The sequence below is a fragment of the Limulus polyphemus genome, unplaced genomic scaffold (assembly GCF_000517525.1).
Source record: "Limulus polyphemus unplaced genomic scaffold, Limulus_polyphemus-2.1.2 Scaffold2407, whole genome shotgun sequence".
In the NCBI taxonomy this organism is placed as follows: Eukaryota; Metazoa; Arthropoda; class Merostomata; order Xiphosura; family Limulidae; genus Limulus; species Limulus polyphemus.
Window position 1 is genome coordinate 92,468 of NW_013668017.1, and position 14,798 is coordinate 107,265.

Here is a 14,798-nt window from a genome sequence, read left to right on the forward strand (position 1 = left end):
ACAACAAATTATAAGTAGTTAAAGGATCCCATTCAAAATTTCAAGATTATTTCTAGCATTATACAGCTGTAGATCCAAATCTTGATGAAATCATTTTTATTGCATAGCTGTCTTCTAGAAAAAACACCATTTCATTTTTTATTAACTGTATTCCATATTAACATAACATTTTACAGATCTCTCTTACTCACTGTATAAATCCATTGAATGATATCAAAACATGAAGAAAACCAAGAGCAAAGCTCATTATATCACATTATTAATGAAATAATTTAAATCAAAAGATATATACACTTTATTAAAACTACCAAGAAATCAATTACTATAATTTAAATTTCTGAATGAAACATTTTTCTTATACTCACCACAGTGTCTGTAAAAATTCACAAAAGTTTTTGGAGTGCAAAAATGGCAAGATATGATTATGGAGTAACCTTTCAATTATCTCCAAATTATCCACAGCATTTTCAGCAAGCTGGCAAAAAAAAAAGATGAAATAAACTTTATTGAATTAGGTTAAAACTTTAAAAGACTAACATTTAAATAACTATGAACCATTGCTTTAGTAACAAATTATACTCCAGATTTGGAACACTCATGGAAATACAATTTTTACAAACATACATCTTTTCTTAATACTTTGAGTGCATAATTACATTTTGGGTGGATTCTTGAAAACTGTCAATTATCCACTAACAAATGAAATTTAGAATTTGACTCGATATATTTTCTTTGTGGCTTTATAAATGTTGATATTATTTGGTGTATGACTTTTTCACAAGACAAATTATACAAATGTCAATTACCTGCTTACTTGACATCCATAAGTAAGAACCAACAAAATTCATACAACTGGAAAGCACTGTCAGTCCTTGCTAGAACAGATAGACAAAAAACAACAACAAAGAAATACATTAAACATAATTTCAATATTTAAAGGATTGTAAGTTTCATATGAATAAAGAACGTAGCAATGGGTCATAAAGAAATTACTGAAATAATATTGGATCACAATACACATACATACATACAGTAATAAATGTACTAACAAAAGGGCCTTTAAGTAGCAGAAACATTCTCAAGCATTTCCGGGAAAAAATACAGTACAAATATTATCCAATTGTGAACTAGTTCTTGCCAAGATCATACTTCCTTGACAGATTCAAATAACCAAAGCACATTCATGTTTTAAACCACTAATCAAGCATTAGTAATAAATCCTTATGGAAAAAATCCTATTAATCATTACAGCAGAAGAGCAAATAGATCAAATCTTATCAACAAGAAACATTTCTGATGCAAGAAAAACCTAAGCAACCTCATATAATTATAAGGAGTTCAAAAGATAATGCTGTTTCAAATTATCAAGTGTTGTACTTTCATATTCCAAATGATCAACCTAAATACTGAGAGCACCTCTTTAGAAAGGTTCAGTTTCTAAATGTGCCCTATATAAACAAGTTTGAGTGTACTTTAAAGTCTAATACATAATATCTGTGTTTCATCTTGTAGATGCTTAGCTTAATATAAAATGTTCATTATTTATGTATTTTAGGAACATTTTTATTGTCTTGATTATGCTTTATCAAAGTTTTTTATGTCTTAAATGAACACATCATGTATAATAATAATCATGATCTAAGACAAAATAAAAGTGATCAAATATAAATGTACATTTAACAACAATAAACTTGTTATTGATTTTTACTCATTCATTTAAATTCAACATAAGCTATATTAGAAACAACTTTAAATCTTACATGTGTAATATCTCTATGAGCAAATTCCCACAGCCATCTGCAAAGTGAAGTCTCTATCAGTGGAAAAAGTCCAGTAACATGGGTCCAGTTTACAGATGGAAAATTGGGTTGATCCAACTTTTCATTTCTGTTGAGGATGTTAACCCACACACACAAAATAAAATTTAAAAAATTACAATGAAGTCTATGATTTCTAATGATATTTTATTTATCCTGGATTACATTTTGTTTCATTAAAGAATATTCACATTCAGTATTGGCTAAAAAATCATTTAAGGTATTAACCCATTTTAAGTTTAATTTCTTATCAAAAAATTAAATTCAGTGTCAGTAACTGAAAAAAAAAATCTAGTACACTGTGCTAAAATATATATGTGAACATTTAGTCTGCATTACATCAACTAGAAAATGGCTGAGAATATCCATTTACAAGAAAGTTATTTAAAGACAATTTTCTAAAATCGAAGTAATTTTGATATACCTTCTGGAAGATTTTATTTCTGTATGGTTGCCAGCAATGTGAACAACTCCTTCTAGAACTTGCACAAGACAAGCTGCATACTGATAGTCAAATCTGTGCTTCTCTACTTCTTCTACCAAAGACAGCGTTTGACAGAACTGGACATGTCGAATCATCACAGGAAAGAGATCTCTGAATACAAAAAATGTTAAAAAGCAAAACTGTCTACTGTTTGTTGGATGTTTTTTCATGATTGAAAAAATGTGTGTGTGTGTGTGTGTTACATAAATATTTTGCTATTGTATTGCTATATGTTTCTTCTACCTGACCTGCTCCAAAACAAAAGCTTTTTCTTGTCCCTTTCAGCAACTTTTTCTCATACATGCATGCTTTACACAATATGATTTCTCTATACAATCATAACCTGGCTAATGAGGTCACATTATTTTGATATGTGATTAAGAGTCAACAGCATTTCATCTTATAAAGCCCCAGTATAAAGTAAAAAGGACAATAAAGGCATATATAATCTCAAGAAAAAAATTGTTACGGTTAGAAATAAATGCCAATTAAAAAGTTTTTCATGATATATCATAGACTGGTTACTCATAATTAGAATAATTAGTTTGCCTCTAAGCATAAGCCTACAAAATAATTAGGTGGAATACCAAATGATTAAAAATGATGTCTAGGATATCTGTAGTGACAAACTGTAAAATTTCTACATGTATTACCACTGCAACCAGTCTTTTCCAAACAGAATAAACACACACAATGACAATGATGCTGGGATTCTGACTTGAATTATGAAAGATCAATCATCTTCAGCACTCTCTTATTAAATTGACCAAACATCTTGAAAAATATTGCAGATGGACTTGGATCTATTTATTTCTTTTGCTGATCTATGTTTTTTTCATTTTATATTCACTTGGTCAAGATAGTTACAAAGAGACTGTGGGTGCTACTCCAAAGCAACTGATATTACAGTCCTGATAAAGGTTGTTTTTTTTTCCCCATATATTTTCCTTGTAACTAAGAGATCTAAAGACTGGTGAAAGTTCAGAACCTCTCACCCAAGAACCACACCAGCACTTCACTACAGATGTATAGCACGTCCAAAATAATCACTGATAGTCACGGTAAGGGTATGTAACACTGAAAACTAAATCATAGTCACCCAAGAACCACACCAGCACTCATTCCAGAAGTATGGAAAATCCAAAACTACATCATTTAACATAAACATCTACCTGAGCCAATGTCCACTCATTCTAGTTCTTTTGAAGCCAGAAAAATAAATTTCCTTTTACGCTCCTATCTTTAACATAATCAGAAGGTTAAAAAACACACTAACAGCTGAATATCTAAACTCAAATCATCCACTACACACAAAAACTGGAATAAGTCACACACTGAAGTAGTGTTAAATAACATTCAAAGCTGTCTACAATCAATAAGATGCTCACACAAAAATCAGCAAGGAAACAAACACTGTTTTGTTTTATTTAAAAAATTTCTAAATAAACAATCTATCATAAATTACTTTTATTTTTAAGTAAAAATCAAATGCTTACACAGTTTTTATTTTTTCTTAAATATGTTTGGAACAAATGATTTTATTGGAGTATAAACAATAAAGAAATTCCATAGACCAATAATCATATCAAGAGTAAAATACAAAAAAACCAATGTTTTTTTGCACAATGAAAGTTTAAATGTTTGTTATTTGTTCTAGCCAACTAGTTTCGATAACACAGTATGACATAAGACGTGGTAACAATATGTCCTCTACTGTAGCTGAACATTTCTAGAACTGTGATGATAATTATGACTAGAAAAACATAAAAATCTACAAATTGCATAAACAAACATAGAAAGGAACTTAAGAGAGAGTATTTGTATAATTATAAACATATGTGGGTGTATAATTAGAGACGATGGACCAATCAACATGTCCTATTGGAATATTTATTTAAGTAATTCCTTATTTAAGATTTAATTTCCACCCCTTGTTTCCTGACCTTGTTTTTAAAAATGAGCTCACCAAGCAACAGTCATAGCTGAATAAATGCTAACACTGTAGAGACTAGCCCTGATGATGATCAAAACTAGTCGGCCCCAACTAATAATAGAGATTTTACCTTTCATTATGGCAAAAAAAAATGTTGGTTTTTGTGTTTTACACTTTTAGTATATCAGCACAATGTGTCTGAAAAAAAATTATTAGCAATAATAGTCTTTAAACTTATGGTAAGAAAGTAGCTCATAAGCTTACAATGTATGCTGCCACCATGAGTATGCAGATGGTCTTCAATAAGTCATTATGTGTCAAAGCCAGTTTTCAAATACTTAAAAATATCTACCCTAAAAAGAAAACAGTTGTTTCTTTTAAAGCAAAGCCACATCAGGCTATCTGCTGCATCTATCCCAGAGAATAACACCCCAGATTTTAGTGAAAACAGCGTACGGCAAGTAAGTCTGGGTGGAACAATTAACTTATAAATAGAAGTAAACAATTTTTTAATGTAAACTCAATTAATTTCTCCATTAAAGGTAACACTAAACGACAGAAATGAAACTTTATCTGCATAGTGTAATGCCATGAATTAAACTGACTCTCAGGTGCTCAAGTGGCATCAATGATTAGAGTCCAAAATAGCTATGATTGGTTAGGTTAGGATACATGAAGAAAGTGTGTGCAGCAAATGCCCAATACTGCTTATAAGGTTACCTGCTTTGGTACAGCACAGTTAATTATGATGGGAAGAGAAGGAAATGTCACCAAATTATACTCACAAGTTCTCAGAAATATTAATTCATCTTTTGGAATGATTATGTCTTATGTATTTTTCACTGTTTATCAAAATTTTCTATTTTCTTAACAACAGGATGATAATGTATCTATTATCATTATTGAAATAAAACATTCACATAAAAATAACAGAAGCATATGACACTTACAAGTAAACTTCAGAAGCTAATCCATATGCCAGGAATACTCGCCAAATTCTCAAACTTTCTAGAGAAAGTTTCAGAATTTCTTGTAATGGAAGCTTATCATCACTGTGAAAACAAATAAAAAGTTCGACATGATTAGTGTTAATAACACTGGTAAGGTAATCAACGTATGCTCATAGTAGTCAATACTGGATTTCATGTTTACCTTTGACCTGCAATAATTAGTTACCAGAATATACAGTGGTGGCAATAAGAATGTTTACAAAGATATGCCAGAGATCCATGAGTGTAATGCAGATAGCTCACATGACTATACAGGGGCCTGCAATCTACTTGAATTATGATGCAGGTTTAGATATGGCAGACATAGTGTAGTTGTAAACTATTATGCATTCATCTTCTTGGAAACCCATAATGGATTGAATAGACATAGTAGTGTTAAAAAATAAAAAAATACAATAAGCCTAATACTGCAGGCAAAGGAGTTCACACCATAATAACTGTTTTTGTAACAAATGACTTATGTAAATAGCATTCTGACCACTGTGTGCCATATCCCAACCAGCCTGATGAACTCTGGTATTGAGCAAAATATAACGGACACATTAAATTTTTCTATTTTCTAAGCTACAGGATAATAACTTGTTTATTATCATCATTGAAATAAAACATTCACATTAAAAACAATAGAAGCATAAGCCTAATACTAATGTTATGTGATAAATATAATTAAGTATTATTATAAGGAAATCTTGCAGTCACGTACAGTAATGGCAACATTACTGTAATGCAAGGCTCTTGTGAGTCTTGTCTAATGTTTTTGTTTAGAAGGTAAGTGAGTACAATGTTATATTTGTTTCCTCTACATGGCAGTATCAGCAAACCAAAATAACAAAATAGTACATAGGCAAAATATGTGCATATAAAGTAACCATCTAAATATTATTATTAACACTGTTTTGCAGGACTAGAAAATGTTCAAGATAGTGCAAACAGAATTTCATCCATGCAACAACGATTTTGTCTGTGTAGTTTTACTAAGCAAACTGTTGACTGGTAAAGTCAGTCTTTAAGTTGTCTAAACAAAAATTAAAATAATTTATAATTGTTTTTAGCTATTACAGATTAATATGTTCACATACCTAATTTTCTTTTTTCATGATACATAATAATTCAAAACATTAACTCTATCTACATGGGCTCAGTCACTTTGACCGATCTAACAACTATAAAAGTATAAATTCTACAATGTTTACTGTAGTAAGTGTATCTTCACAAAATTTGACAAGCTTTTAGTAAACATTTAAAGTCTTTAGTACACAAAAAATCATGTTTTTTTAATTAAGTATTTTTACTAAAGATTTGTTTGTGAACATATGGAGTCAAATTTGGACTCAGACTACAAAATAATTTTCATGTTAAAGTTAAAAATACTTGTTTTTCATCTTAGAGTTTTCAAATATCATTTGCATAACCTCTAAAAACTCCTACATGAATATTCAAAGTTTTTTCCAATAAATGTTTGTAACTGATTTGTTATTTTCTCTACCCTAACACTATATGGACTTGGTCACTTTGGCCAACCTAGTAACCATCACAAAACAAATGAAGTAAGTCTAAATTATTCTTTCTTCTTGTAGAAAGATTGCAGATTGTAACAGACAATTACAATATTTATAATAAAAAATTTAAGGGTAGTAACAGGTTATAACTGTTTTTGTTTAATTTTATTGTTCCTGTGATAATAATAATCCTGTGATAGAAGATGTAATTCACATGGTGAATGCATACCTGAAGTTGCATTATTAAATGACGTAATATATGAGCTAGTTGCACGCATACGCATGGAGATAAAATTTTTACTATTATATATTTTTCATCATCTAACCTAATCTCAAGTAATAATTTCCTAATTTTTACATTTTAGTTACTTAAATAATAAAGTACATACAAGGAATTGAGTACTTACATTTAGCCTCTTTTTTTTCCAGCCCACCAATAAAACTTAAGTCTACTTCCTTGTAAAGATAGTACAACTAGATCAAGTAGTTTTTATTTTCTTCAGACATTCACTTAAGAACACAAAATAATAACATGCACAAAGCGCTGTCCTATAGGTATTCTAATTTAACTAGCTTTCTAACTAGAGCATAAGTGCCTTAAAAACATTTCCTTAGCTGTTTGATCTGAATTTGGCAACAACTGAGAACAAGGTAGCATTATACGTCATTTGGTAAATTAAAATTCTGTCTTTCTATTGGTTATACGTAATGTAATAGCAAATGTCAGAGAGAATTAATAACGATTTGTGAAAGAGAGAATGAGATAGGAGAGAATAGAAAATGTGTCTGACTTTCTGGTTTATATCTTTGTACAGAAAGAAGAGTGAAGGCTATAAGAATTAGACTATGCCTTTGTAGTATCTATACTATAATGATTAATTTATGTTAAACTAGGAAAGTCACAGACGGGTGATTAAAAATAGAAAATGGGCAAATCAGAGTGAGCAAATGTTATAGACAAGAAAATTGAGAGTTTATTTAAATACTTCCCTTTGAAATTAAGAACAAGTTATAACAAGAGAAATAAAATATAATCTTATAACAATATTTTATGTTTTGTTTGAGCTACCAAATGTAAGTAGAGGCCAGTAAATTCATATACTTAATGGCCCTGGCAGACTACTAAAGAATTTTATTACACTGTGATTGTGTTTCAAAATAACATGAAAAATTAGAGTTTGTGGTTTCATTGTTCTAACTCGGTGTGCAAATGGCTAATATTACACTTTATCAATATTCAATACAGAAACTAAAAGCAACAATATTACAAAAATATACACAAACTCCCAATATGAGTCACCACAATGCAACTTTGCAGGGCTGTAGGTCTCAAAGCAATTCTGTCTGTATTCATTCCTGTGCGTAGAACAGGTTCCATAGCTGGTATACATAGAAAAAGAAACTAGTAGTATTATCTAGTGGTCGATCTGTGATGTTCCCAATTATTGTGACACTACTACTCTTGCAGTGAAAGCCCATGTAACAATGCAAGTATCTCACAGATATCTCGCAGCTATAACGAAGTGTATTTATGGCACCACATGAGAATGGCACTATATACTCAGGTTAAATGTAAACTCTCAGCATTAAGGTGCATTTTTACAAAAACAATATTCCAAAGCGTGAAATACTTGAAATCTTGTTGAAACAATTTATGCTTAAAAGAAGAAGAGGCCAAAATATTATGCAGATGTTGAACTCCATGGTTTCAATGAGTAAAGGTATTATATGATTAGAATATATGCACATCTATCTTGCAGTGATTTAATTTCATTACATAATGATTAAATTAACAAAAAGGAAAGAAGAATTTTAAAATACTCTATATATTTGTTATAATAAACTACAATATAAATTCACAGGCTTAATATTTCTAAATGAAAGATATTTATGAAAAAACATTAAAACTATGAACAGTTTAAGATAACTATTATTTGATTTAGAAGTATATTTGCAATTATTTTGTTAGTATCAGGATAGAGAACAAATTAATTAAATATATGGAATTTTTCACCCATCTTTGTAAACAGCATCACAACTTCTAAACAACGCAACTACAAATATATGCTTTTAATAAAGTGATAGAGTTCTTTAACAAAACAGAAGTGGTGTACTACAGACATTTCAACTGTGTTTAAATTTTTCTATCTTTATATCTTCATACAGAAATAAATCTTATTCAGACACACCGACCTTAAATTTTGGTATTTAGCAATAACTTGGTGGAGTTTTTACCTTGGATCAATGGTTATATAACAAGCAACAAGTTCCATTATATGAAAATCTTTGACCTGGAATAACAAGAGAAGAAAATTTGTTTTAACACTGTGTTATCATGAGCTTTAAAGATCAAAATACCATGCATGCAAGTACATGTAATAAAAATTTACATCAAATGACCAGAAGAACAGTTCATAATCAATTATGAGTCACTTATTAAATGAAACAAATATCTTGGTAATTAGTGTATTCCACCTATTACCAAGCATATTTTATCACATTTAAGGTATTGACAACTTCTAAGATGCATAGCAGTCAATATTTGTATGAAATTGAGCAGAATTATTAAATTCAATTACATAAACAGATAAGATCTTACAAAAGTCTTTAGACATGCAACAGGTTCATTCGATAGGAATCGGAATTTGATAATAATCAGTAGAACGACGGTAATAGCAAACATTCGACACTTTGTTTTCGGTAATGTACGTTTATTCGTCGGATGTTTCGAAATATTCATATTCCATTTTCAGCGACTGTATTAATTAATCAGTAGTATTAAATACACATATTCATTCAGTTGGAACATTTATAATAGGATAAGGCAAAAGAAAAACAAAAACAACAACCAGCAGGATTTAAACAGGAAATAACAAAATTTTAACTATTATATTACGAAACTAGTGTGGTAAAGAAGGGGAGGTATAGAGATAACACTGTATAGTTGATAATGTGCTAGGGATATTTATAATAGGCTTAGCTGTAAAGAAGTTGTGTTATTGTTTAGAGTGGGGCATTCATTTAAAATGGACAAGCTTTCTTTGAAGTTCTGTGTTGAATGAACCGGTCGAAATTACTTTAAAATTGTTAGTCAGAATAGGGTGGTTGTTATTTTCACTATGTAAGCAGATTGCTGATTCAGATTGATTTGATAGTTTATTACTACTCCTACTCGATATTCCCATATGTTCACAAACTGGTAGGTGTAACTGCCGTGTGGTTTTACCAAGGTAAGTGGCATTACAGCCACCACACGTATATTTGTAGATGAGTTTTGAACTCATGGGGGTAAGTAAGCGGTCCTTTGTTTTAAATAAGTTTTGTATTTTAAAGGGTGTTGTAAATATCATTTGTAGTTGGATTTGTGGGTAAATTTTTAGACACGTGTTAAATATTTAGAAACATAAAGCATAAAAACTCAGAATTATAAATTGTAAACTTTACATATCTTTTTCACAGCTAATTTAGTGTGGTATTTGGTAAGTGTAGTAAATTTACTAATACAAAAACTTCAGTCCATTAAATAAGAAAATTACCAGTCTGGTAGCAAGATGACGTCCATTTGATGCAATAACTCTCAACAGTTTAAGACCTGGCCACAACGGATAGCCATACACATCTCTGCTCTTCCCTTTCACTGAATCTAAAACACATTAGATTAATAGTAATGTTGTAGTGATTGAATATTAATCATTATCATGGTTATAGTATACATGGTCAGCTAAGTCTAATTATTAATTAGTAACTAATTTATACATACATCATTTATATATAACTAGATACCAGTTATTATTATCTAGCTTTATCCTACATTTTACTTGCTAACCTGCTGCTGTCTTCAGGGAATTATATTAAGTCCTGAGAAGGACTACTGTGTTTGTAGTAGCTGGGATTCGATTGTGAGTCTTCTTGACTGAAGTCTTGTACATTATCCATTTGATTAGAGACTCCCTCACTAGAATTTGAATACAACTATCTTAACATTTTCAAGAGAGATATCACGGTTTCACTGACTTCTATGCTAAGCTGACTGAGTGTGATACCAGTTAGGTAGAAGTAGAAAACTTTTTTATCTTTCTTTTTCTCAAATGTGGGTCATACCCTATTATTTTAGTAATACCACAATTTATTATAGGGTCTTCTTCTCTAGTATGACGAGTTATTCGAAACAGATCATTAATGTCGAGTCTTGTATGTCTAACAAGTTCCTTAATTCTAATTTTTGTAACTGTACTTTTTGTTTCTCAAATGTAATTTTTTCTCTTCTTTGGGTTTTTAGGTAGTTTAGTATGTATTAACTGTGACTGTAACATGTTGTGGCTTCTGAATATTGTTACAACTTTATGTTGTTTACTTATCCTCTTCATCTTTTCAGAGAGATCTCTAACATAGTGGAATATGGTTATATGTCTGTAATTTTCATCCTATTTATACTTAGTGTTTATCTTCGTTTTCTTTTTTTATCAAGTGTTCCAGGTAACTGTTGTTAGGCATCATTATAATAATGAGTTTTCTTCTTTCTTAGATATTTCAAATCTTGTTGTTCCTGGAAACCAGGTAGTCTATGATGCTTGTCTTTATATTATTCAAGGGGTTTCATTTTTACATTGGGTATTTACCCGTATCTGTCTTTGTTTCCAGAAATAACAATATCTGTAATACCAACGAAACTAAGAAGGGATGCTATCAACACAAAAATAGTCATTCTCAGGACTTCTCTGAAGGTAGCAGCAGATTAGCAACTGAATCTTAAGATAAAACTAATTAGTAATCAGGATCTAGTTGTATACACATATAAGTTAGTTACTATTAATAGTTGTATGTAGGTGACTTTATAGAATAATAAACATAAAATTGATATTAATTATAACATACAAAATTCTTTTTGCATTCAAACTCTGAATGTGTGAAGCAACACCAGTAACTTTCAAAGAACTAAAAAAATAACTTGGTGTAAACATTTTTTTACAACTGATCCAAATGTGTGCTAAAAACCAAAACACAGGAGTGTTACTAAAGTATTTTTAGGTGGGCATAAGCCCTCTCCTTCAAATTGTTTCATGCTTTCCTTACTTACTTACTTATTCTTTTTTTTATTTATTGCAATGTTCTGAGTAGTAAACTGATTATTAGAATTCTGTATAAATGTTTTCAATATGCAACAACTGTTTCATATTACAATCATTTTTTAAAACCATATAAGTCTGTTTCTTTTACCTTGCCAGCCAAGTCGAAATCCATTTCCAATTCATTTTTACAAAATTAAAGAAAACAGAATCAAAACCCCAAAAATTTTCCCACTTTCTTTGCATCAACAGCAAAACTACATGATTTATTTGCCTATCGTATATAGCAGGATTTGCCAATGTATGCCCAAAAATAATTTTCAAATATGTTTGTTTGTTTGGTTTGTTTTGAATTTTGCACAAAGCCACACGAAAGCTATCTGCACTAGCCATCCCTAAATTAGCAGTGTAAAACTAGAGGGAAAGTAGCTAGTCATCACCACACACCACCAACTATTGAGCAACTCTTTTACCAGTGAATAGTGGGATTGACCATCACATATAATGCCCCCATGGCTGAAAGGGCAAGCATGTTTAGTGGGACGGGGATTCAAACCTGCGACCTGCAGATTGCGAGTCAAGCACCCTAACCACCTGGCCATGCCGGCCAAGAAAGATTTATTCTCTAATACATTTTAAAGCGACACATAACTAATGCTTGCAATAATTACCGTGTTTCTTACACAGAATCAAGGAGTTTCCATGTTAACACATTACATATAAAAAATGCAGAAAAAGTTATATGACAATCAAGCATATATCACAACATAAAAAAATGGAATATGATTTCTTAACTCACTATATAGCATTTACCTAAATTTCACTCAATTTTAAATGAATTTTCAAGATGTACATACACCTTATTCCTCAGTATTGAGGCATTGTTACCATCACACATGATATAATTATCATGTGTGATATTATTATTATCTTCTATTGTATTCTTCAAAATTGTTCTACCATATAATGCATCATTTCTAAAACAGGCTATGACAGTGTGAGGTTGTTAATCCCACAATACAGCTGATGCAATGATTTGCTGGAAATAACAGTTCTCCTTCTGATAATTAGTCTTACTAGCAGAAATACCTGCCCTCAGTTCCTGTGGAAAGCTACTGGGTCTGCAGCCCAAAGACAGTCCTATGGCCTTTTCTGGAATTGTCTGACAGTTCTACAACAATGTACTCATACTTGACGTTCAATATAAGTGATGTTCACCAACCATGAGAAAAAGGATTTTATTGAAATTTTAGTTTAAAAACGAGCTATCAACAGCATTACATCAGAGTACATTTTATTGAAATATTTCTTTGTAGAAGCAGTTATCAATGAAAGTGCCTTGCTTTTCTGTTGCAACACTCGGGAGAGTTCCACTAAAGAAAAACAAATATTTTTTTAAGTTTATAAAAAGTTTATATTTGAAACTTACTCCTTTTTGTTCGTAATTTTTATTGGTTAAATTTGAAACATATCATTTTTGTGGAAATTTCAAACATTTTATTTATTTCTCAGGTATATAAATACTGCCTAGTTATAAAAATATTACCTAGTTATGATTGGTGATGATCGGTGAGGTAGTTTCCAAGATTCAAGTTTTGGATGTATATATCGCAAGCTCCATTATAATCAGATTCAATTACAACTTAAAAGTTTCTACTACCCTCTAATATATACATAACAATATTAAAAATACATCAAATATTATACAGGTTTAAATAATGAAAAAAATTGAAATGTGGAGAACTTATTTTCATGTTATAAGCTCTTCCTTTCATTTAATTGAAATATGAAGTTACAGGTTACTTAATGAAAGCAGCATGCTGCTAAATGTTATACTCATTAAAAACAATGCCCTACAAATGCAAAATAATTTATTAATATTTTATGTTCACAAACATTTTAATTGACAAAAATGGTTTTATAGTCCAAGTATGCACCGTACTTTCAATAATTAATGTAACCCTAATTTCCATAAATTTTTGCTTTTCATATCAACCATTTTTTCCACTGCGGTAGATGATGTCTGTCATATGTCACCTTTTTACAGAGTTACATTCAAAATTTAATTAAGCAACTTTATTATTAATGTATGTAAAAAAGCTTGTCATCAAAACATTGTATACAATTCATGTTTTTATATAATTTAATTTTTATTTTCTTAATTTCAATATAAAATATTTAAATAAATTATCATTCTTCAACTCCCTGCATCTCGTAACTCACTTGCACTCTTAATTTCCCATTTAGTTTTTCTTTATACCCTTTTATTAGTTTCAATGTGCCCAACTAATTACAAACTCATAATATAGATATTTATAAGCCAGAATATAACATCTCAACATCCAGTCTTTTTGTTTTACCGAGACATCACAAAGTTTTCAACACCCACATAACATGTCCTCTCTGTCTTTCAAAACATGTCTGTAATTCTCTCTGACATTGTCATTGGACATGTTTGTAACTAACTGAAAGAACAGTTTCTGAATCATGTAAACCTGATTATTGTCCATTTTGCTAAAACTCACTTAATAGAATGAGTAATCATCACAAGAAACCACACCAATGTCTTGCTACCAAATACCACCAGAAAACTTGGAAAGTAAGAATTCCATTCAGTCAATGATTTCACAATCACAAATGTACTGTAATCAAGCTGTGTATCATAAAATATCTTACACAAATTCTTATGTAAACCAACACTCCATAAATCTTGAAAAGAAGAAATGACTCTTCCTTTCAGTTATTGATTTATCATAACTATCCTACCAGTTGACAAATCAATTAATCCTGATCATAATAATTAGAAGACTAATGCTGTTATCTCAGCCAAATATCAAAGCTCTTAAACCAATATCTTCCTTCCTCATCAGCCGAGTTGAAATCATACAACACAAACTTTTGCTTCTACAGGCTCTCTAGCAGTACATTATAAGAAACTAGGAGAAAACTAGGAAGCAACAGCACAAAAAACTAGGAAGAAAACTAGGAA

General features: G+C 30.4%; 1 protein-coding gene across 3 annotated transcripts in view; it reads right to left on the reverse strand.

Moving 5' to 3' along the window:
* The window catches only part of LOC106466873 (RNA polymerase II-associated protein 1-like), a 120,245-nt gene that overhangs the window by 31,234 nt on the left and 74,213 nt on the right, over nucleotides 1–14,798 (reverse strand). For all 3 annotated transcript variants that reach the window (XM_022394944.1, XM_022394942.1, XM_022394943.1), the window contains exons 17-23: nucleotides 10,280–10,386; nucleotides 8,979–9,034; nucleotides 5,185–5,286; nucleotides 2,242–2,412; nucleotides 1,761–1,887; nucleotides 807–875; nucleotides 366–475 (exon numbers count right to left, since the gene is read on the reverse strand). In XM_022394944.1, the coding sequence (XP_022250652.1) occupies nucleotides 366–475; nucleotides 807–875; nucleotides 1,761–1,887; nucleotides 2,242–2,412; nucleotides 5,185–5,286; nucleotides 8,979–9,034; nucleotides 10,280–10,386 (742 nt within the window). The remainder of the gene's footprint in view (nucleotides 1–365; nucleotides 476–806; nucleotides 876–1,760; nucleotides 1,888–2,241; nucleotides 2,413–5,184; nucleotides 5,287–8,978; nucleotides 9,035–10,279; nucleotides 10,387–14,798) is intronic.